The sequence below is a fragment of the Amphiprion ocellaris genome, chromosome 3 (assembly GCF_022539595.1).
Source record: "Amphiprion ocellaris isolate individual 3 ecotype Okinawa chromosome 3, ASM2253959v1, whole genome shotgun sequence".
Classification (NCBI taxonomy): Eukaryota; Metazoa; Chordata; class Actinopteri; family Pomacentridae; genus Amphiprion; species Amphiprion ocellaris.
In genome coordinates this window covers 22,494,975-22,520,385 of record NC_072768.1, presented here as the reverse complement: position 1 = coordinate 22,520,385, position 25,411 = coordinate 22,494,975, and the positions used below count along the sequence as shown (strand labels likewise).

At 38.3% G+C, this 25,411-nt stretch overlaps 1 protein-coding gene and 1 long non-coding RNA gene across 5 annotated transcripts; one reads left to right on the top strand and one right to left on the bottom strand.

Moving 5' to 3' along the window:
• Window positions 1-2,951: 2,951 nt before the first annotated feature.
• On the bottom strand, window positions 2,952-15,310 carry LOC129348559 (uncharacterized). Of its 2 annotated transcripts, XR_008601152.1 has the most exons (5): window positions 15,172-15,310; window positions 10,509-12,889; window positions 6,446-8,278; window positions 6,228-6,382; window positions 2,952-6,126 (listed from the first exon to the last, which is right to left on the bottom strand). It is a non-coding gene; the product is annotated as an uncharacterized LOC129348559 (long non-coding RNA). The 2 variants fall into 2 exon arrangements; XR_008601151.1 differs by lacking the exon at window positions 6,228-6,382 and having other exon boundaries at window positions 2,953-6,009.
• A 4-nt stretch (window positions 15,311-15,314) lies between these two features.
• On the top strand, window positions 15,315-24,177 carry adpgk (ADP-dependent glucokinase). Of its 3 annotated transcripts, XM_023292958.3 has the most exons (9): window positions 15,315-15,454; window positions 17,663-17,906; window positions 19,114-19,339; window positions 19,452-19,514; window positions 20,757-20,877; window positions 20,989-21,185; window positions 21,745-21,843; window positions 21,979-22,543; window positions 22,685-24,177. In XM_023292958.3, the coding sequence occupies exons 2-8, from the start codon at window positions 17,680-17,682 to the stop codon at window positions 22,540-22,542; spliced, it is 1,497 nt and encodes a 498-aa protein (XP_023148726.1). In that variant the 5' UTR covers window positions 15,315-15,454; window positions 17,663-17,679; the 3' UTR covers window position 22,543; window positions 22,685-24,177. The 3 variants fall into 3 exon arrangements, with proteins under 3 accessions (XP_023148726.1, XP_023148727.1, XP_023148725.1); XM_023292959.3 differs by having other exon boundaries at window positions 21,982-24,177; XM_023292957.3 differs by having other exon boundaries at window positions 21,979-24,177.
• Window positions 24,178-25,411: the final 1,234 nt, after the last annotated feature.

Genomic DNA, 25,411 nt, shown 5'->3' with positions numbered 1-25,411 from the left:
AACTATCTTTCTGACTAAACTAAGATAAAAAGTGAAAAACCGCCTGATTCTTGCATCATGAATGTAAATCTTTTTGGTTTTTTATGACGGTAAACTGAATATATTTGGGTTTGACATTTTATAAACCAAAACAAGAAATGAATTAGTGGAGAAAACAATCAACAGATTAATGGACAAAGAAAATTTGTTTTCCAACATATATGGCTGAATTACTCCATTACAAGATACATACAATTTAAATTCAGTTTTATTTATATAACGCCAATTACAGGTCAAATTGTCTCAAGACGCTTTATTTTTTATTTTTTTGTCATATTTAAAATATGACAAAGTAAGAAATTTAAACCTCTTGACTAATCCAATTTATTATTTGGTTTTTAAGAGACTAATCGACTAAACTAAAAAAATATTCTCCACTAAAACTAACAAACATGAGGTCACATAGAAGGAACAGTTTAAAATACTGCAGTCCCACGACGACAAGAATAAAGTTTGTCAACAAAAAGTAAATCTGCTGGTGGATTCCATTAAAGTCCTAATAAATGATAATAAAGTGTGATACTAAAGGTTTGTGGTGCTAAAAATCTCCAAGTAAAGATATCAAGTTGAACATCTGGATGGAGGTTGATAAAAGTTGACCTCCCTTCATTTCTCTGGAGCCGATTTTATGGATGGTGGTTAAAGACCTGCTCTTCTAGTGGTCTTCCTTCTAGTCGCTGTAAAAAGTCAGTCCGTCCTGGCCGACTTCAGCACCTCTTCATGACATTTTGTTCTGCCTCTGACCTCGTGGAAACTCCAGAAACTCGGGAAAACCTGTCGAGACTCGAGGAACTCGTGGAGACTCGAAGAACTCGTCGGGCGGGGGAAGGTGTGGTGGGCGGTGAGGGGAGGTGGGGGAGTAGAGGGGGGAGGCCGCCACCCACCTCCCCGCCTACTCTCCGCCCTGACTCCACCCAGACTCCGCCTTGGCTCCACCCATGCGGTGACTTCAGAAACTACGATGCCAAAGGGACGACGAAATTATTTCTTTTCATCTGATCTGTAGCTCAGTGAGTTAAGGATTTGCCTATGGAGCTGCAGGTCGCTGGTTCAAGACCAGACCCTTCTTAAACTTTATCAAAATTCTGACAAAGACAAACAAAGAAAAAGGCCAGTGGTGGGTCTTGAACCTGCGACCTTCCGCTTGGTAGTCTTCTTCTTATCCCCCTGAGCTACTCGCTCAGATACTAATTCTTCTTTTTTTTGCGCATTTATCATCTATTTTTTGTCGTTTTCGAGTTTTTTTTTTACTTGAGTCTCGACTCGACCGTTTTTCTCAGGAGGTTGGACTTCAGCCTTTGTGCTGGAGGGTGGAACCCTCAATTCCAAGACTTTCCAAAGCCTCCAGACCTCCCGAGTCCTCAGGACCTGAGCTTTCACACAGTCTGAGGGCTGAAATTTTCTAAGTCCCACAGTAGTTCTCTGTTAGATTTAACTTTCAGACAGTCCAAGGACTGATATCTTCGAAGTTCCTGAGTAGTTCTCTGTTAGTTTGAACCTTTCCACAGTCTGAAGACTGAAATCTTAAAATTTCTTGAATAGTTCTCTGTTAGTTTAAACCTTCAGACAGTCTGAGGACTGAAATTTTAAAAGTTTCTCAGTACTTCTCCGTTAGTTTGAACTTTCTGGTTAACAGAAGCCTTAAAACTTGTGACCATGAGTCTTGATTTCACATTTAGACCATCCATCTGAGTTCTTCTCAGACCTTCACCTGTGGGTTTTTTAGAAATCCTCAACAAACTTTGATTCTCTTCACTGAACAGTAAAGTTTGTGGAGATCAGAAGGTAACATTAGTTTGATAAATGCCTTCAACTACTAGTAGACTTTATCTGGAAAGTAGTTTTCTGAAATGAGCACTTAGTAAATCAGTCTACAATCAAACCAAGAACATAGAAAGAGGAAATGTTTGAAGAAACAACTTGATGTTTTCATTTCAGACTAGACTATCTGTTTTTGCTCTTTTTGATCGTTTTATTGTCTCTTCTGTTTAATTTGATCTTCTAAAGTCTAACTGGTGTCTTTTCAAATGTTTTGTCTTTAGTTTGATTCTTCTTAAACGTTTAGTTTTGCTCTTTTCTCACCTTTTATTCTTTTCTAATATCTGATTTGATTTCGAAATGTTTTGTCTTTTTAATGTTTAATTATTTTTTCAAATGTTTTATTGGCTTGTTTGAATTTTTTTTTCTTTCCCAATATTTAATTTTTCGATTAAATCTTTAAGGTTTTTCATTTTAAATGTTTTTCCACCTTTTAATGTTTAATTTTCTTTTTAAATGCTTCATTGTATTTTCTGTTTAATTCCTATTTAAAGTTTTATTGTCTTTAAGATGTAATTTTCTAATTAAACATTTAATTTTTTAATTAAATGTTTTGTTTTTAAAGGTTTAATAATCTAATTAAATGTTTTGTATTTTCTTAAATGTTTAATATTCTTCTTGTTTAATTGTATTTTTTAAATGTTTAATTATCGAAAATATTGTATCTGTAATTTTTAATATTTGTATTTTAAAAATTTTGTTTAATTTCATAATTACATGTATTGTATCTTGTTTAATTATCTAAGTCAATATTTTGTCTATGTTTAAACATGAAATACAATTAAATTATATTAAACACAAAATATTGAATTAGATAATTAAACAAGATAAAATACATGTAATTATGAAATAAACAATTTTTTAAAAATACAAATATAAAAAATTACAGATACAATATTTTTGATAATTAAACATTTAAAAAATACTTTTTAATAATGAAACTTTGTAAAAATTTAATTGGATTAATTTTTTTTTCCTTTAATTGCTTTTTTCATGTAGTTTATTTCTTTAATCTTCTTTTTCTGTCAAGATTTTAACCCCAACCTTAAAAATGAAATTAACCCTTAAATCACAATGAAAATACTTCTGTTGTCACAATCATGAGTTAGTCAATTATTCAGTTTATCAATTCAACTTTATTTGTTTAGCACCTTTTACACAGATGACAAAACTAAACAAGGAAAGAGAAAAAAACTATGCTAAAACTGTGATTAAAACTCAAAAACATTTTTTTAAAAAAAGGATTTAACATGGTAATAAAATACGTTGTGTCCAGGGGATGGAGGGAGTTTACTGAAGTCTTCTTGGGCTCACATGGGAAATCATTTAAAATATAAACTTGATATTCAGTCTAAGGAAACTGCTGTGACAGAAGAACCAACAATATCTCCTGTTTTCTCCTTTAATGAGTCAACTCTTCTTGTGCTTTCAGACCAAAGAACTACAGACTCTTCACAACCTGCTCAAACTCTTGGTACAGGACCTCACCACACGGGTCAAGAAGGTTTCTGTCTCATTTCTACTCTGAAGCTCACCTTCTCCTGCTCAAACTGCTGACAAATGTTTCTGTTGCTCTAAAGTCTGGTCTCCAGAACTTCCTAAAAACTCTCAAAGTCTCTTCTGCTGCAGGTTGCTATGTAGAACTGTTGCAGAAAACCTCACTAAACCACATGGAGGGGCCTCAAGATAGTCGTCCAAATGAAACCGTACAAAAACCAAACTAGCACAACCCAAACGCTAAAGTCTCCTGCAGCCTACCAGAGAACCTCTGAGAACAGAGAATCAGGACAGGAACGCTTACCTTCTGGACAACCAACGTTGCTTCACAAACAAGAATACAGAATGTGTCTGACCAAAAACCTCTAAAGCCTCACTACAGTCAAGATAAAGACACAACTCAGCTGCATCAAATCCACTAATCACTGCACACATTAGCACCATGTGCTAGCTGTGGCTAAAGAACCACATTTACCAAGACAACTATCCAGTACAAAGCCCTAAAACACACCAAGAAACACATTAAAGACTGTTTTACTGCTGGAAGCTTCAAGCCAACGCCTAAAGAACAAACTAGAGTAACAGAGCCAAACCCGGTTCACTAGTGAAGAGAAGCAGAGGAAATGTTTGTCTGCAGCTAAATAAAGCAGGAAGACACTGAGCTGCTCAGGTGTTACTAATAACACCAAGCAGCCACCTGGACAGCCAATAGGAACACAGCTTACTGGAAGTCCAGAGGGCGGGGTTAGTGAAGGAAATTTAGTTTAAAGTTGATGCAGAAAGTTAACAAAGAAAGTTGAAAACCACCTTCTGATACCTGAAATCTCTGAGTTTTCACACAAAGAACACCTGAACATGTCAAACTGGTTCCATAGTAGAACCATCATTGTAAAAACATCATAGTATGGTGTGTTGCTCAAAAAACATTATGACCCGGCTGTCTAGGGTCGCCAAGGAGCAACACAAAAACAGGACAAACGCTGGTTTCCAGGGGGTTAGGCGGCTATTTATTTGAAAGAGTAAGTTTACAACAACACAACATGTGAGCAGAAAAATCACAAAGTCTGTCTTTAGTTCAGCTGAAAATATTAGTTTTTGTCTTTTTTATTGACCAAACTTTTCAGGAAGTAGATGAAGAATAATTAAAGCTCTCATGTAGAAGTCCAACTTATTTTGGATCCTTGTGGAGAGTTTAATCTTAGAGTTTGTACAGCTGTTGAGTTTTTAGAGTCACGTGGATTGTTTTGACATTTAATAACCGAGTCCTGAAATAAAATTACAGTTGTGGATTTCTGTCATTTAGTCTGGACTAAACAAATAACAGCAGCATAAATCTCAAATGTCATTATGAGGAGTCTGGATTGAGGTTTCTCACTTGATAATGATCAAAACATGAAATTTAGGTTGGTTTAAAGGAATATTCCACCTTAAATCTTTGAATGTTGACCTAAAAGGTTGGTTTCAGGAAGTATTCCACCTACAAGGTCCTCACACATCCACCTTAAAGGAACATTCCACCAAAAATCCTTGGACATGCACCTAAATGTTGGTTTAACCGAGTATTCCATCCAAAATCCTCAAAGAGACCTGAGGGGCTGGTTAAAAGGAATATTCCACCTAAAACCTCAAACATAGACCCAAAAGGGTGGTTTAGAAAAAATCCTTCAATGTCAACCAAAAAAGTTAGTATTGAGGAATATTCCACTTGAAATGTAGACCTGAGAAGTTGGTTTGGAAGAATATACCATCCTAAACATCCTTAAATGTAGACTAAAAGACGGTTTGGAAGAAAATTCCACCTAAAATCCTCCAATGTAGACCTAAAAGGTGAGTTTAATGGTATATTCCACCTAAAATTCACTACTGTAGACCTTGGAGGTTGGTCTGATGGTATATTCCACCCAACATCCTTGAACATAAACTTAAAAAGTTCATTCAAAGGAATATTCCACCTAAAATCTTTCAATGTAGACCAAAAAATCTTGGTGTAAAGGAGTATTCCACCTTAAATGTAGACCTAAAGGATGGTTTGGAGTAATATTCTACTCTAAAATCTTCCAATGTAGACCTAAAAGGTTGATCTGATGGTATATTCTACCCAACATCCTGGAACATTTACCTAAAAGGTTGGTTTAATGGTATATTCCCAGAAGAACCCTTGAACATCGGGCTTAATGGTATATTCCACCCAAAATACTTGTACATATACCAAGAAGTCAGTGTAAAGGAAATGTAGACCTAAAAGGATTGTTTAAAGGAATATTTAAACTATTATTTTCATTATTTAATAATCTGTTATCAGTCAGAACCCTGGCAAACTTATTTTCATCAGTTTTTTTAGTGGAAGTCACAAATAAAGGAGCTCTTGGTTTTTCCCGGCGTTAGTGAGTCCAAAGCTGCTGTTTCAACACAGACACGTTCACATGCATCCACAAACCTCTCAGCACTCAAACACCCACAGACAGGAGGCCGGCTGGACCGAGGCTCGGCGGCGTCCTCAGACCCACGAGTCGGGGAGTCGGTGAACTTGTTGGTCCGGTTTGAAGGCCTCCATGTGGTCCAGTAGAAGTCCACGTAGTCGGTGTTGGCTTTGAACCGCAGCGACTGGCCTCCATCAGGTGGACCGGCTCGTCCTCGTAGGGCTCCTCCTGTAGCCTTGAGGGAACCACAGGAACATTCAGTAGCTGTTGGAGTTCTTCCTGTCAGGCTCGTGGTAGAACGGCTCTGAAGAATCTTGTACTTGTCTTATCTGGAACAATCTAACAGCCTAAACTGTTAACAGCGGTGTAAAGAAGCAAACACACAGGCATAGATTAGGACTCAAACTAGATTTATTTTAGAAAACAAATCAGCTTAGAGGCATTTGTTCACACATGTGGCTGAATAGGAGGCCGTCCAATCAGATTCGAGGTCTTCACTCTGTAGGTTGTTTGTTTGGTGAGACTCTTGGACCTCCATCAGCTGACGTGGATGTTTGATGGTCTTCTCTAGTGCCAGATGATTCATCCATGAATTCAGCAGCTACAGACTGAAATGAAGCTCATGCTGCCGTTATTGAATTCCTGTTCCAGATCAAATGTTCAGAGCTCACCTTGAATGCAGCCGTCTGCTGTCTGATAGTTTTTCTCATTGTAGTCTTCAATAAAGTCTTTTTCCTCATGTCAGGATGTGGTGAGACTCTTTCTCAGTCTCTGCAGACGTCCCTCATTGTGCATCTCCAGAGAAGAAACAGAAAAACTGGTCACTGCTTCAGCATCACAAACGCTCTCCAGCATTGAGAGTGTTTTAGGAATTAATTCATTGTGTTGTGAACTTTGAAGGAGCAGAAACTTTACAGCTGCCAAAGATATGAGCTCCAATTCTGGATGTTTTAGGAAATGAAGTTCATCAAATGAACACTTGATTTTTGCTGATAACTCTCATTAAATTACTGAAGAAATCCAACATAAAAACCTGTAAACTCTCAGGCAGCTTTTGTTAAAGTTTGTCTATAATTCTATCATCATGTTCTGGAACCAGGACTCTGCAGAAGTTCCTTCAATCAGATACTTGTGTGTTTCTATTTAAGGCCTCAGGTTTGAACGTACAGCAGAGGATTAGAAAGGAGTGATTTTAATATTTAAATCAGTCCAGTAAATGTTTGGCGTGAAAATTATTAAAATTTTGATTTAGATAGATTTGTGTCAAATAATATTGTAGAGTCTCACTTAAATATATCCAAATGAGTTCAGTGTATTTACATTTTATAGAATATTTGATTTCTTAATCTCAATACTGTAGGGTCTGACCCTAAATATTATAATAATGATGTCAATTTAAATAATATTTTACTGCAGAGTCATAAACTTTAATCAGCTAAACTTGCATAATAAATATCACTGTACAATCTTCACCTGAACATTCATATTATTGAGGTAAATTTACATAAATCATGATATTCTAGAGTCTTAACTGGAATATTTCTAACATTAATCTTTTTGTATTGTGCTGATAAACAACAATAATCAGACTTTCAGATAATATTTGTTGTCTGTGATTGTGAGACTAAATTCCTCCACATTCAGGAACTGGACTGCATTTCCCAAAATGGAAACATGGACAGAATTTAACACTCATGTATCCATGGCAACGCTAACATTTCTGCTTCTTACTAAAGTTCACAACACAAGTAAAGATTTTAATGTAAAACTTCAGGGATGACTGCTAACCATAAGTATTCTGATCAATACTTCATGATCAATATCAGGACAGATGTTACAACTCCAGCTGTTGCATTAGACTGCAGTTATTCACAGAGAAATTAAAACATCACATTCCTCATAAAAACTAGATGGGACTTTTATTAAATAAAGTGTTGGTGAATAAACAGTGTAAAAAGTGCAAAGCAGCTCCATTAAATCAGGAGATGTGAGACTTCCACAGCATGGATCACCATCTGCTGTGTTGATTCATAGCTGAATGTCAGAATGAACTGAGATAGAAAAGCTGCTTTGAGCTGCAACATTACGGTCTGACAATCCAACACCATCACAGTTTTCATCTGGTTGTTTTGCTCCAACATGCTGTGAAGTTCAGTTTTTACCTGAATCAATACAGAGATTCTATTTCCAACCAAGACTGGAATAAAAATTAGAATGTTATGAGGTTATTAATGCAACTAAATCCTTTCAGATGGAAGGATTTACTTCTAAGTTCTAATTCAAGTTTCAGTTGGAGCACATTGCATTCACAAAGAAAAACAGCGATACCTTCATAGCAACATTTAATAAACCTAAAGCTTCCCTGTTGGCTCATTGGTGGAGTTTGTTACTGAGCATCTGAACCTTAAATCCAGTGAGACGACCATCTTCAGTCGAGGCCAGTCAGAGAACTTCAAGACCTTCCATCAGCTGGACCAGATGTGGCATCATCTCCCTCTGAACATCTGGATGACAGGAGAAAAGACAAATCAAACACAGATCACAGAAATACAATTTATTCACTTTCATCATTTTATAAAAGTAGCATGAACTTTATTAAAACTTGACAACATCAGTAATGCAAGTAAATGTTTTTATCTTGTGTTGAAGTTAAATTTAAAGTCGATTTTAATGACAGTTTGTCCTGAGAGGAGTGAGAATGGAGCTTTTCTTTCTTTTTTAGAATATTCCCTCAAAATATTCTGTTTATTATTGGCTTTAGAAGCATTTTTCTTACTTATTTATTTTTAGATACCTCAGACTGATACACTTTGCTGGTTTGCAGATAATTTCATGTACAATGACAATAAAGATCTCCTATTATAACATATTGCTAAAACAAGAACTGCAAACCTTCTCAACCATCACTCAGGCTGCAAAATTCCAACTGCGACAAAGAATTATCTGATGTAGTTATTATAATCTTTACTGAACCAGCCCTGGAATTAATAAAAATCTGTATATGGATATGATTTTCTCTGATGGGACCACTATGGAAGCTGTAGTAACAATTAACTATCCTTTGAAGGGAAAGATTAGGTCTTCTTCAGGTGGATTAAAAAAAAATGCTCTCCCTTAAAAAAAAAAAATGCATACAATAAAGTAAATCTCTTCTGCACTGCACACATACTACACTTTTGTATAACTCTGGATGTCAGAGTAAAGGCAGACAGATCCACCGATCAGCCACAACATTCTGACCACTGACAGCTGAAGAGAACAACATCCATCATCTTGTTCTAATGCAACGTTCTGCTGGGAAACCTTGACGTTCATGTGGATGTTTGACATGTACCACCACCTAAACACTGCAGGACAAACAACCCCCTCGTCTCCATGGCAACAGCAGTCCTTGATGCCAGCTGCCACCCTCAGCAGAACAAACTAAAACTGCTCAGGAGTGGTCCGAGGAACACGACAGAGCTAAGCTGTTCACCTGGGTTCCACACTCCCCACATCCAGATCTGATTGAGCATCTGTGGGATGGTCCAGGATCAGCCTGGTCTAGGTAGGACCCACCCTGCAACCCACAGGATCCACAGAATCCACAGGACATCCCCAGAGGTTCTGATGAACCACTGGGTCAGAGGAGTTTTAGCAGCATAAAGGGACCAACACAGTATTAGTCAGGTGGTCAGAATGTTATACTGTTATATTGTCATGCTGATTACATGATCAGTAAATGTTACCATCAATTATAACGTCCACATTGATCAGGAAAAAAAAACAACTATCAGTTCATTCAGAAACTGTGGGGTTAAACCTAAAAACACAGACCTCAACAGCAGTTTGTTTCAAAGCAGAACACCGGCCGGTTTTCACTAAAGAAGCTTTCAAAGCAATAATTAAATGACAGTTTTGTTCTCATTAAGTTCAGAGTCAGCCAAAATAATGTACACACATCAGGAAAAGAAAAACTTTTATAAATATTTCATTTGTATAAGTACTTCTACACATATAGATACCTCTTTCTAAGTTTGATCAAATCACGATAACTCTGTGTCCTGTTGTACGATGTTTTCCCAACAGATGGCGCTACCCTCATGAATGGAGCATCAACAAGTGACGTCTACAACACAACAGAAATGTCTGGAAGCCAGTGGCCACCACTTTGAGCACCTCTTGCAATTGTAGAGGCCAAAGATAACTTTTATTAATCTTGTGATGTCTGAATAAATTTGGTATTGAAATATTTATGCAAGCTTTTCTTTTCCTGATGTGTGTAAACATTATTTTGGCTGACTCTGTATTAGGGCTGCCACAAACGACGCGTCGACGAATCGCCTGAGCACGATACGTCATCAAAAGCGGAAGTGAGCGCGCAATGCAACAGAAATCACCGTCCGAGTGGAGCGCGGAACACGCATGGACATCCGCGCTGTATCGTGCATATATAGTATATGCACGATGCGGCGCGGATGTCCGCGCTGTATCGTAAACACGGATGTCCACGCTGTGTTGTGCGTATATAATATATGCATATACTATATATGCACGATACAGCGCGGATGTCCGTGCGTGTTCCGCGCTCCACTCGGACGGTGATTTCTGTTGCATTGCGCGCTCACTTCCGCTTTTGATGACGTATCGTGCTCAGGCGATTCGTCGACGCGTCGTTTGTGGCAGCCCTAGTCTGTATAATGGGTTTCTGACAGGTCACCAGGCAACATCTTTTTATAATAATGACAAACATACCTGCATTCTACAGGAGTGATTTTCCTCATGTGCAGGTAAAGATGTGTGAGGAGCTTAGAGATGACAGGAGCAGGAGTCATCCTCACTAATTCAGCTTCCACCTAGAAACAGAAAGACCACAACACATTGATATACTCTCATTCAACCTCACAGCCTCAAATTATCTGTTTAGGAAGTGTGTTTCTAAATTCTGCTGAAAGCATTGACAGACATTCTCTTACAAGGTTGTGTAAAAAGCAGCCTGTCCTCTAAACTACTGAGTAATCTTCCTGAACAAAGTTTCTACGTGTAAATCGGCTCAACAAAAACTAAAGCCTCAGTCAGAGATAACAGGTATCGCAAATTATAAAGAACTTTCTTTGTTTACTCAGACTTTCTGTTTCAACCTCACATAAAAAGGGGAGTTTAACTCATCAGGTGACTAAAAATGAACGGCTTGTGCAGTTCTAGATCCAAAAGTAGGATGTTTCAACTCATGTTTTACTACAAATACATGCAGTAATAAATAAATACAATGGCTGGTTGTTAGTTTATTCACTATCAATGTCATTTTGAATACTGGATTGAACTTGAGCAGTGGAAGAGAGAAGGAATTTAATGAAATTATGGAGATTCAGAGAGGTAATGTTTAATTCAAACCAGCTGAATGTTAAACTTCAGTACAGCTGAACGGGTTTCAGTTAACCTTAAAGTAAAATAACTTTTTTAAAAGCTAAAATACACAGCATTCTAATAATGACGGACAGGTGCGGCAGCAACTAACACAGGTGTTCAGCGGGACGTTAGCCACCTGTGTTAATTAGCCCGCTAGCTAACAGCCTTTTTAGCTAGCTAACGCGTCCGGACCAACTGCTCAAACACGACAAAAAACAACTCTTCACAAGTCGCTGACTTAACGTACAACAAAATAACGCTACAGGTTAGAAGTATTTATCTTCTTACCGTGTTTTACTCCAAAAACAAGGTCAACAGCAGGCAGAGATGCTACCAGACGTACCGACCATAGATATATATAGCAGACGACATACGCTAGCGCGCTGTTTTCTATAGTGTCTATGGTCTGACCAATCACTGCGCCACACTTGCTGATGACCACTTCCGGTCTCAAAAAATGAAAAAACGGACCTTTTTTCGTTTCTGTCTCTTACTGATTTTATTTTCTTGTTATTCTAAATATAAAACGAAAATCAAAGAATTTTTTTTTTTTTTTTAAAATCGTATATTCCTTTTTGATCATGAAAAGGAAAAACACCTTGTATTTCAATTTTAATTTTTGTATTTTAAAACGAAAATCAAATAACCACTCGTTTTTTGTTTTTCAATACCCGTTTCAGAACGGAAAATCCAGTTACCAGATCCGAATACGGACCTTGACCCATAGAGACGTTTCAGTGTGGGAACATAGTTTCAAACATACTCACTGGAAAGTGATGTAAATATTTTGCAAAGACTTTGAAGCAATTTTTAATGTAACCAAATGTTTTGGTCATGCATGTGCTTTTGTATCCTGCTCTTTTTATTGAAAGTGGAATAAAGACTCAAACAGGAATCAACATGTGGGAATTTTCTATATGAACCTGAGGTATAGAACATGGAGATCCACATTTCTCTGTTTGAGAAGCTAAAGCTATAAGGTGTCACTTGACCTTTTGACTGTTGTATTTAGGTCACTGATTAGGCAGTCAGGTTGTTAAATCATTTCTATCTACAATGAGGACTAAGTTCCCCCAGTCCATGAAAAGATATGATAACTGTTCTTACAAGCATTAGAAGTGTTTCATATTGTCTGTTTATCAGCCAAAAGGAAAGAATGGATTTACTGTAGTGTGCCATATAGTTTGGAGTGCCTGTTGTAGGGCAATATTTTTTGAGACAGGGTAAATCTTTTTTTCAAAAAGAATTGATAGTAAATGATTGAAGTGTTGCTACTGTTGAAGAAATTTCACTCTTAGTCCTTCGACGTTTGCTGTATTGGGGTGTTTATTAGTATTCTGGTATACGGTGGGTTTACCGACACAGAGTCTGCAAAGGTAAGCCAACCCAGAACATTTGCAGAGTTTGTAGGGATGGTCAGAGGGTGGGCAATAGGGTAGGAGGGGGGTATATGTAAATACCAAGGTGAATAGTTGTTAGTTTGTGTATAGTTGCTCAATGACAAAGGGTAAGAGAACAAAGAACAGAAGGTGAGAGGTCTGGTAGACAGTAGCAAATAACAAAATCTGAGAGAACTGTGAATAAGTGGGTAATGGAATGAAGGAGTGACACCAGGAGGTATCTGTAGCAAAAGATGTGCTATTTCTTCATCACTACACACAGTATGCAGGTTCAGAAGGTGTCTCCATTTTTCAGGTTTCTCCACAGCAGCCACGCCTCGCCTCAGCCTGGAGCAAAAGAGTCGACAAGTAGCAACAAGTAGGTCAGATAGGACATGGCTGCATACTTATCTTGAGGAGAAAAAAGAGGTTTATTTTTAAGTATGTTGCTTGACTTTGGTTCTACCTGACCTCTTGTTGATTTCAAGACTTGGCTGGATCTGTCCACTGAAGAGTATATTTTGTCGACTCTGTGTGAGGAAGCTGAAAGTGTTTTAACATTTGTATTTCTACTACAGCCTTTCTGCTAAATATGTACCTTCAACCCCTGAATCTACACACTGCACACAGAGGTGGATTGTATAGGGGTGACCACTGTAGTAGGTCCAATTCATGCTTTCCACATTAGCAAGCAGATGATGGTCTGTGTGACAAAATTTATCTCCCCAAGTCTGCAAGAGTCTGTGTGTACCCCCCCACTAACATCCACATGCTGTCCAAATTTTGTGCTTGTGCACCAACAATGCTACAAGTTGCAATTGTGATTTTGTAGACTACACTGTCCACTATGAGGCTGGAAAACTGAATTAGCTAATAAACATTCTAATTAGCTGCTTAGCTATGCTAACATTTTAAGTGTGTAGATACATAATTAAAATAAACTAGTTTAGCTAGCCTAACACATGCTAACTGTGTTATTTACGCATAGGCATTCAAACATCTTTTAACTAAATATATCTATATCTATTATATATCTATGATATATGGCAGGATAACCTCTTCACTGATTTTATTCCATGGTCCCGTTTTTGTCAGTCACGCCCCATGCGCATATTCCATAAAACCGAACTGTAAAAACTGATAAAAATGAGCCTATCTTCCATAGTTGCAGTGAATTAACTGCAAATAAACGCATTTCCTTTGTGTCACTTGTTTCCAGACCTCTTCAATGTAGGTTTTAATCCCTATAGTCTTTAGAAATCTGTGCAAGACCTATTCATAAAACATACACACTTAAACCAATGTGTACATATACAAACACACTTTTTATTCACATATAAAGATAGCTAGATGTTTTTTATACACACATGGTATATCTAGACACAATAATATGACATCTTCTTGTTGATCAGAACTATTTGGTTGTATGTGATTATATGAGGGCTGCTGGTGCTGGTAAAATGCATCTGGATCTGAACAATGGCTGCAGAGAATTGGTATCGCAAAAACATTCTGCCAGAAAAAAGTAGTTACTGGATGTAAGCCCAGTTCAAAGAATACGTGCGTGGATATCTAACAGACTTCACTACTGGTTGTGTGGGGTGGGCAGACTTTAAGTGAGGGGTATGGGCCACCCCTTGGCACTGCTCCTGAATGCACTGGACAGCAGCCATTTTTATTTCTCATTGCTGAATAACCACAGGTGTTCATTATAACATTAACAGTGGCCGTGCCCAAACCAGTAGCCCCAGTTTGTATGATAGGAATCTTGCCAGAAAACAGAAGTGAAACACATTTTTTTCTCCAAGTAGCTACTCAGGTCAGTAGAATCCAACCATTTTTAATGTCAGTTACAGCTGTGACTGTCCTGCTGAGCCAAAGTGGCAACTATACAGATGATGCAGGTATCCATATCTTTACAAGGGAGTAAAGGGCCCTCATTTCAATCTGGTCTGTAATTTGGAGAGATGCCATAGCCATAGTTTTTACATTTTAAAATGGTAATTTTAACTTTATTTTCATTGATATTTAAATTACCAATATAAAAATAATGCTAAACCTACCATAATTATAAATTTTATTTCCATTGGTAGCTAATGGAATGCTAATATTGCTAAATTTGCAGTGAGTTAGCCTTTAATACAGATAAGAATATTTTTTTTTACTGCAGGTTAGCTATTATTTTACTGTAGCAGATAATAGTGTACATAATTTATCAGAAATCTAGGCCTGAGTATTGAAAATCATTGATGACCATGGGGGGCTTCTAACCCCATAAGTCCTACTCTGACACTTTCACATTTAACCAGAAAAAGTTAGTTATTTGTTGTTGAAACTCATGTATAATCCTCAGTATGACTCTCATGGTCTAAATAAAGGAAAAGCATACAGACGCTTTTATTGTACAGTCAAAACCAACACACCTCAAAACCACATCTTTGGACTTACCTCTGCAGTAAAATTATTTCGGTGCTACTTAAAGATTGACGTGGCTATTATCATTTAACAAAACCTCTTAAAACTGACTGTATCTAGTGGTCAGGACGGGAACTATAATCGGAGAGGCTCTTAAACCAGTTTACGTTAAATACAAATTGAATGAAAAGCACCTCATTTAATCAATTACCTACCAATCACCTTGCAGTAATGAGTGAAGGTGAACACGGCGGTTCTACGGACAGTCCGTGAATGCAGCATGAATCCTGGAACTGCGCATGCGCGGGGCGGTAGACGGAAGCCCGTGCTGGTGTCGGGCTGCTGCTGTCTTTCCCTATCGTTGCTCCTTCAATGACTTTTAGCGACTCACTTCTCCAGCTAGCTCTCCCTCCGCCGGCGGACTCAATGCTCTGTCGGTGACTCCCCACCAGACAGGACCCTCTTCCTGAATAACTACCTGGAGCCCTCATATCGCCGGTACGTGCCGCTAACAACTAACTAAGCTTTAGCAACTTCGCTGGGAACAGAAGCGGAGCAGTGAACTGTACACGGAGTGTTGTCTGTACAGGCTCGTCTCTAAATTAGATTGCTTGCTAAGCCGGGCTGGCTAAAGCTACTTGCTACTGCCAGATTAGCTTCGATAAACTGTAGCCAAAGATATGCATCCAATGGTGCTGGTGTTAGCGTGTTAGCTAACAGATTCAGTGTGTCCACGTTAGCAGTAACTTAACCCCCCCATACTCTCATAATGTACATGCCATAGCTGCAGCTTAAAGGGCAGTGCACTCAGTCCTCTCTCTGTGGTTATCACAGCACTCCCTGGTAATGTTAGGAAACACCCAGACCAAGTTTTGAATCTGTACTGACACTCTGGAGTAAGTGTCGAGTTGATCAACTGAATGCAAGACAAACTGAATCCGGATCTACAGTGAGATTATCAGAAAGGGGCGTTGATTCCTGACTGCTCTACTGCTGACCTAATATCACAGCAAAGTAACAAAGAGAATCTGGCCTGCTTCTTAAAAAGAGATGCTATTATTTATCTTGACTGTATAAAGTTGTTATTTTCCCAATTAATGAGCTCTATAAAATGTGAGGAAAAAGTTCCCATCACAATTTTACAATAAGTTTGACGTGAAATCTTCTTCATCTGACAAGACTTTAAAACGTACAGATGTTCAAATATTTACTAGATATTCTGATGGCTGTCACATGAAACAGAAAAACTCTCAAACCAGTTAGGCTAGGACGAAGGATTTGTGGCAATTTGGCCTTAAAAGTCACTGTGAAAACAATGATTAAAATAGCTGCTGATTACTTTTACATGAATCTGTTAATACAATTAAACTTTCTTCACCAGTTTTATCTAATTTAATACTATCATCAAGGGTTGAATGAAATAAGGTTATATAGCATGATACTGTATGAGATTTTGCCATCATGCTTTTGTGGCGGTCAATATTGAACATACAGGATTTTTTTAAGACGGCTTTGCATTAATGTACCTTAAGCCTCTTTGAGAGATGCACGTAATCTGAATGTCTGAGTGAACACCCTGCTCACTCCTCCCTAGAAGCTGCAACAATAATCTTAATAGGTCCTACTCTGAAACATATCTGATCAAAAATGTAAACTGCATGCTGTTGCATTAATAGATAAACAGAAAACTTTACTGTGATCAAGACAAAGTCTGTAATAGATCAGATTAATGAGACTCATTGGTAATAAATGTAATCAGGGTGTTCACAGAAGGTTAATGGGAGCAGAAGTTTAGTTTGCTGCTTCCAGCTCTCTGTAGGAGTCTTTCCTCTGAGTTTATTAAATACCTGTAGCATCCGACAGCAGCAGGATCCATAAGACTGTCTCCACCGCTACAGCATTGTGCATGTTAATGCATGTGAAAGAACTGCAGTAACTTCATTAATTAGTAACTTCAGTTCTAATTATAAATTATCCCACAGGTGGAGATAGAACTGATCAGGCTCTAATGTCTATTAGCATAGCTGATAGTTAGACCTGATAATCAGCATTTTCTAAATGTCACTATCGTTATTTTATCAAATCAATTTTTTAAAAAATTAATTTACTTTGAGTTAAATGCGGTTGCGTCTAACTGTAGTTCCCACACTGTAATGTCAAATAATGTCCCACTAATTGCACTGTTAGTTACAGGATTCAAGGCAAACAGCTCTCCTTTAAACAAACATATGAAAAACACACACACATATGTGTATATATATATATATATATATATATATATATATATATATATATATATATATATATATATATATATATATATATATATATGAGTAAAGTTTATGAGACTAAATTCAAGTCCACGATATCAATACATTATTGTGCATTATACATCACTTGGTGTACTGTCTAATCTTGCATGTTTTTGCAAATATCGCATGCGTACCGTGGCTCTCTCTGTCATTGTGGTGGTCATCTCTGAAAGAAGCTGTGAGGAAAATTAATGTAACAGTGACCTTTGTGTGATCAACACTTTACAGGAATATGACACTGTGTTTGTCAAGGCTGAGCCCAACAGTGACATATTTATACTCTTTAAGTAATGGGTATTAAGCTTTTAAGATATCAGCAACTACTTGAGTCGATCAGTTTTGAATGCAAATGGTTGATAAGAGACAGAGGACTGACTGACTTTCTTTGTTGCAGGAGTGTGTGGGAGCATCATGTGGAGGAAGGCTTCAGTAGCAGCCCTGCTGGCGTTAGCTGTTGGCTATTTCTACCATGGCAGCCCGGATCTGCCAGCCCAGATTCTGCAGTATGTCAGTCTGCCAAACTTCCAGACATCATCTGAGAGTCTGAACAGTCAGGACAGCCTGGAGCAGGTGATCTCTGCTGCCTGGGAGGCTCTGATATCTTTACCAACCCGGCAGTGGAGCAGAGTGGCAGTAGGGTGAGTTTGAGTTGAACTGTTGCACAGGTTACTGTAAGAAATGGATGCATGTATATTTTTTCTCCTACTACTGTCACCTGAACCAGATGTTGCTGCAGCTCTCCTGTGTATTGTGCACATGCTGACAGGTGTAAGTCAGCTCTGCTACTGTGAAGAAACATTGTGATCATTAGTCAGTCCCAGCTCAGATAGTCCAAGAAAGAGGGGCTCTAGTGAATTACACTGTATGACAGCTGTAGCAAGTTTACAGCCTTCAGCCCGCTGTTGAATGATTCAGAGTTTCAGGTGGCGGATAAGGATTGGCTGGACCTCAAGGACGGCCCACTTGAGGGATGGACACAACACAAAAAGGAGAAATGAAGGGAAAAGCTTCAATAGTGCAGCTGAAGTTTCACTGAAATAGAATTTTAAAAAATCCTGAGTCAAACTGGATATGTGGGTGAAGGATATTACAAGAGGAGGAGGAAGTAGCCTCTTAGTTTGGCTTTTTCTTTGCTACAAGGGTTTGCTTGTCTCTGCATGTCACATTTGAATAAATAAATGTAGGTGCATGTTCCCAGGTTCATCATGAATAAGTCAGAAGTACTTTAAATATTTACATGGAGGAAAACAAGTTGAGGAATTCTGAAATATATTTTACAGACACCAAACGGTAAATTTATTTATACGTTTATTTAATAGGGACAGAAGAAGAAGCATTGCTACAATAACCGATGCCATGTTCATAGGTCAATAGCTAACAGCTAATTTGCAGACCAAGTCCCTAACATACAAAAACAACAATAAATACAACAATCAATGTTACATAAATGTATACATTAAACACATTTACATATAATAAAATTTCTATCAGTGCTCACAGTTTTGGTTTGATTTGAGCCATCGTTTTATTTTACAGTTAAACTCATTCAGATCTGTCAAATGAACATTTAATGCAGGGATAAGAATTTTAAAATTGTCTTTTTATTGTGCTTTTAAACAACATTCTTCCAGCAATGAGTTTATGTGATTAAAATAGTGGCACCACACTAGTTTGAGTCCAGGCTTTTTAACTCACATCTTCAGTTTTGACAATTTGGTCTGACTTTCTACCAGCAAAAATGAATTATCAATGCTCAGGTCTGTTCATAGTTAATGCCAGTAGAAATTGATAATGAAGTTATTAATTGCCAAACAACTTGTACCCTTTATGTCTCTCCTCTTTAAGGGTGAATGCCTGCGTCGACGTGGTTGTCTCTGGAGTCGGCCTACTGCAGGCTCTGGCTGTGGATCCTGGGACTGGCCTGGATCATGAAGTTTTGCGCTCCAAAGAGGACTTGAAGGAAGCCTTCATCCATTTCATGGGGCGGGGAGCAGCTGCCGAGCGTTTCTTCAGCGACAAGGAGGCCTTTCAGAGGATTGCACGTGCAGCAGCAGAGTACCCCGGTGCAAAGGCAAGGCTGTTTCACTCTTTAGGTTTCCACAGAGGACAACGTCTTGTTGTTTTATTCATTCAGTTTTCAAATGATCTTGCTTGTAATAAACTTTACTTTTGTCTTCTTATAGCTGTACGTGGGAGGAAATGCTGCTCTCATTGGTCAGAAGCTTGCCACCTACCCTGATCTGATGGTACACTAGCATGTTTATATTTCTGTCCTCAGTCTGACACAAGTTTTCAAGAGAATACATTTAAAGATAGTAATTACACTACCATTCAAAAGTTTGGGATCATTTAGAAATGTCCTTATTTTTGAAAGAGAAGCATTTTTTTCAGTGAAGATAACACTAAATGAATCAGAAATAGAGTCTAGACATTGTTAATGTGGTAAGTGACTATTCTAGATGGAAATGTCTGATTTTTAATGGAATACCTACGTAGGGGTACAGAGGAACATTTCCACCAACCATCACTCCTGGCTGGAAAACATGAAATTGCCTGGGTGACCCCAAGGTTTTGAACGGTGGTGTATGCCCTTGGAAAGCCCTGTTGGCACATTATTACAGTGTAATTCAGAATTCTGAACAGAAAAAAATAATATCTCATAACCTTCTGAACCCCAAAACCCACTGGTTGGTTTAAAAGGTATTTTGTCTTTACAAAATAACCAAAATTACATGAATAATCGACATATTTAGAACTTTCCAAAGATAGGAAACATAACTAAAACTAAGCTTAAAATCTGTATTTTCATCAAAATCTATTTATTTTAAATATCCAATTTAAACATTTGCCAAAAATCTAGTGTTTGCACAAGCAGATTCTGTTAAAAAAAAAAAAAAGAATTAAATAAAATTCTGTGCTCCTCTGAGAAGACATGAGTGACTTAAATGCAAAAATCGTGTGACAAAATTACAGAGACTTTTCAGGTAAACTGGGCTGAACTGCCGGCTGTGTTTACATAGTGCAGATAGAAGGCAATAATGAAAACAAATTAATTACACTTTTTTTGTTGCAGTGATTATCACACCCAAATACACAAATATGATATATGCTGATAGCAGATTTTTACATTTTGTAAAACTTTGTTTTTATTTTTTATGATTTGTCACATAACTGTGTCATACATCACAAAAGACGACTGGAGTTCTCTCTGCCACTAGTCATGGTTGTGCTGATCCCGTAGATGTGCAGGATTTAATATTGCAGTGAAAAATGAGATCACTGTGGGTAAAACTGTGACAGGAGCAGCAGACACCCAGAACGTGGTTTGGGTTCAGATGGTTAAAGCACATTCTTGTCTTAAATCCAGTGTTACACTGTAAATTGTTGCCAGACATGTAATTGAACTGCACAGCATCACTAGAAGACAAATGTACCAGTATGAAGATGAAGTGTCTGTGATTGAGTGTAAATCTGTTTTTAAACCACAGGTTTTGTTATGTGGGCCAGTTGGTCCTAAACTTCATGAGATGTTGGATGAGCAGATAGTTGTTCCCCCAGAGTCTCTCCAGGAAATGGATGAATTTCACCTCATCCTGGAGTACAAAGCAGGTATAGAGAAGAAGAAGCTGCGGCTTTGAAAGTATCCTGAAGATTTCTACTAAAACATCAGTCACAGTAAGTAATGCAACTGTTGCATTCGATCCTCTTCTCTGCCTTCAGGTGAACAGTGGGGTTCAACTCAGGCACCTCAAGCCAACCGCTTCATCTTCTCCCACGATGTGTCTAATGGGGAGATGAGCTCACTGGAGACTTTTGTTGCGAGTCTGGAGGAGTTCCAGCCGGAGCTGGTCGTCCTGTCGGGGCTCCACATGATGGAGGGTCAGGGCAGAGTGCTGTGGGAGGACAGGCTGAAAGAGGTCTGTGGACTAAAGTGGTCCTAAACAGTTTCTCCATGTATTGGTGGTAATCGGCGAAGTAGTGTATGCTCCCTAAATCACAGAAATTCTGCAAATATTTTTTACTCTTTTTGAAGTCTGATGGATAATAGTGAAAAGTGCATGTGGTGGTTGACCTTTTTTTTTGCTAGTTCAAAGTGAATATAAATGATAACAGCCATCTATTTAAAAATATGGTTTGTTAGATGGTTGGCCATAATGCTGAATGTACTGCATGCACTTGAGTGCAAAACATGCAAAAACTCAGCTGTTGTTCTTTTTAATATCTGTCTACTTTTATATACACTTTATTGTGCTTTTAGAAACTTTAGGCTATTCAGTTACATCCAGTGTAATGCTGTTTGACATGGGACTTCAGCAGCTTTTATATATAAAAGCTAAATCATAGTTCATAGGAATTATTCATCAACATGTCAGCAGACGTGTTTTATTATTGTCACTGTTTGTATGTATGGACGCATGCTAACAACTCAGATTATATGGGTTACATCATTTTAGAGTACTTGTTTCCAATTTGCAGGCAGTGTCAGCCATATCTGACATCCGTAAGGACATTCCCATTCACCTGGAGCTGGCTAGCATGACGGACAAAGACTACATGAACAGCATCATGCAGGAGGTACATGTGGAATTCAGTAATGTCACAGAGTCTTGATGAAGTCTTACACAGACAAAGGATTAATGTGATCAAATTCCACAGATCCCTAAGGTGTTCTGTATATTTAATTAAAGTCTTTTTTCTGTTTCCTGTTAGCAGTTTATGCCTATTGTCAGTTCCATTGGGCTGAACGAGCAGGAGCTGCTCTTCCTCTCTCAGGCCGGAGAAGGGCCTCATGCAGAGATGACTGCCTGGAAAGGCATCCCAGACGTGGATCGGGTTAGCGACATCCTCCTCTGGGTCCTGGAGCAGCACGGCCGCAGCGACCCATCATCAGAGGCGGATCTCACTCGCATTCACTTTCACACATTGGCCTACCACATCCTGGCTACGGTGGATGGATACTGGGGGAACCAAGCAGCAGCGGTGATGGCCGGAGCACGGGTGGCCAGCAGTCAGGCTTGTGGCCTCCAGACTGTCGACATTAGCAAAGTGGAGCTCAAAGCCCCGCTGGAGTTTTACAGCTCTCACACGGAGCCACGGGAGCAACTGTCCGTGAACCCAACGGAGCCTGTCACTGTGTGGCGTCGTGGAAACGTCACCTTCCACTTCACACCAGTGCTGGTCTGCAAACGGCCGCTTCGGACAGTAGGGCTGGGGGACGCCATCTCAGCAGAGGGACTAGTGTACTCAGAGTTGAAGACCCAGCAGCCCTTCTGAGGTTTGCTTCCATTTGACAGTCCGACTTTTCTGGAAATTGTTGAAGGGAAGAGCTGAAAAGACCTCAGTCTCACCTGCAGGTGTGGTAATTGGACTGGAGTCATGGTTTCTGATCCAGATCATCCTCTGTGTCCTGTTTCAGGTTCTGAATCTTCCTTCCCAAAGCTCCACTGAGTTTAAGAAAGTGATCGACGGTGACAGTTTTAACTCCTGCCTGATGACTCCTCCAGCCCGCTCCAGTCTCCTCTGGCGTTCCTCCTTTATTCTCCAGCAGACGCAGAAACTGAGGCAGAACTTTACAGAGCTGGATCTGACCGAGCTGTGCGGCGGCTGGACTCTATGCACTGGGCACAGCTCAAAGCCATCTTCACAAACTCCAAAGAGTTTAGTTGGCTCAGCTAATTTACTTTGACCTGCATATCTTCACTATGCTGTGCCTTGGGAATATACATGAAAAGTTATTATTAAGTGGTTTATTCATATTTGAGAGCCAAACAAAAATTAAGCCTCACACCAGTTACCTGCTGACACACATACAGTAGAAACTGGAATGTGATGAGCATCTTACTCAATGGTAGAATCTAAGTGGTAATCTTGATGTTCATTGTTTTTTTTTTCAACTTTTGGTGTATTCACATTAAATCATGACTAGAACACTTGAAAGATCATTCTATTATGGTCATCAGATATTTCTCGGTGTCAGACTTATTTACATGTAATAAGTGGTATCTAGATATACTTGACCTTTTTCTTATTTGTCCTGAGAGGATGAACATACTAGACTATGATAACTTTTTGGTTTTCTCAGTTTTTGACCGAAACACTTCCACTATCAAGATGTTTTAAGTTTATAAACTCCATAGCAGCGTTTTTATTTTTTAATCAAATATTAAAATGTTACACTTATAAATGGCTACTTTAAATATGGTTTTAAAGCGGGCCCTCCTTCTTTATGCAGTAAAGCTCAGTTTACAATCGAACGCCAGCTAATAAACATGAAGATTCTGTTAGAAATAAAGGAAGTTAAAGGTAAATTAAAATGTCAAATGGGTTCTAGGTGTTGTCAGGGTTATTGTACTTGTTTTTTCTCCTGTTTTATTTGTGCAACTTCTTCTTAGCTTCAGCTCAACCTGTCTTAAAAGTTGTAATTATGTAATGTGATTGGCTGGAAAATCCTGAAAGCTGGGCCGCGTAACAAACTGCGAGAAAAGCTCCCTGATTCCAACTGTAGTGTGTAAGTAAATAATGCTTCTTCATTGGTTGTTTGCTGTTGTTACCTGTGAACTTACTTGACACACCTGCATCATGTTAGACATACAGTATGTGACTGTCAGAACAATGTGTTTGTATACCTCAAATGGCCGCTTAAGGCATGCAATAATAATGGAGTCTTAATGCAAACACAACAAAATGACTTTTTGTTTAGTAGAATTGATTCTTTGCACTAGTCCAAGTGGCAGGTGTGCCTTTAAGGGTGAATGTAACCTTAACTTGGGACCCCCTTCTGTTTTAGCAAGTACAATCTGTGCAGCCTTACTCATTTCATAGTTTGTGTGTCATGTTTTTAACATTTGTAACTGTCGAAAAGTTCCATTTACTTGTAGCTTGTCATTAAAATGTGTATGGAGAGATGTATATGGCTTGATTGTGGTGTTGCATTTATTTTACATATGTGTTGTTGAAAGAACTGAGTGCTGAATTGAATTGATTAGTCATTAGACAGACTATTAAATGAAGACAAAGTTTAAATTGATTTCTGTGCTCTAATAAATTGTAAAGTTTGTTTTCTGACAATTTAGTGGCTAAAAAATTGAATTAGAAGATACTCAATAGATTAACTGTAAAATAATCCCACCTAACATAGTAAGTGGTAATAGAAAAGATAATATCTTGAGTAATCTGCATTTGTTTGGTCCAAAATAGATTTGAAAAGTAATTTCAAGGGTCCAGCTTAGTGGAGCAGAAGGAGAAGATCCCAGGAAGGTAAACCAGGGTTCTTCTTGCTGCAAGGCAACAGTGCAAACCACCAAACCACCGTGCAGCCCAGAGTATTTAATGTAATGTCTAATAACAAATAGCTTTGAGTCTCTCCAAGATTCATACTGCATGATTGGATTATCATACCTGATATAAGGCTTTTTCTAAGAATGATCTGTTTTGTGTTGTTTTTTTGAATAGTATCTTTACTACTAAATAATCATTAGACCACTGTAACCACAGTATTTTGCTCTTTGTGGTTTCTTTGTGGAGTCACACTTAGTTTTCTGAAGGCTGTAACGACTATTTTGCTGATTCAAAGCTGGTTGATGATTGCTCACTCAATTCTTTAATTTTTTAATTTCTATTTTTTTACTTTGAAAGTTATTCTTTAATTTTTGAACTGCCTCGCACATTTGTTTGCTATACTAGCTTATTATTCAACTTTGTGTCATCTTTACGATTTATTTTAACTGACTGCGCTGTCTTGTCTTCTCATGTTCTAGTTGATAGTCTGTGTTTGCATATTTTGACTGTCAAAGTACCTTGAGAACACTTCTGAGGGTGCTATATAAATAAAGTTATTATTATTATTATTATTATTATTATTATGACTGCTATGATGAAATTCAAGTTCAAGGCCTGCTGTGTAGACTCTGTCACTAAAACAACAGATGTTCTAATGATTATTTCCAAAGCTGTCTGTGTACAGGATCTCTGTCTTTGTATTTTGCACCGCTGAGGGATGCTGGATCGCTCACAAAACTTAGTTACGCGTCTGGCTCTGATTGGTTGAAACGTTCCGGTACGTGCCCCAATCAGATCACCGTGCGTCTCGAAGGCCCGCCCCTATGTGGTGTTGGCGTCGCAGCCCGGAGCGGCCGCCGCTGCA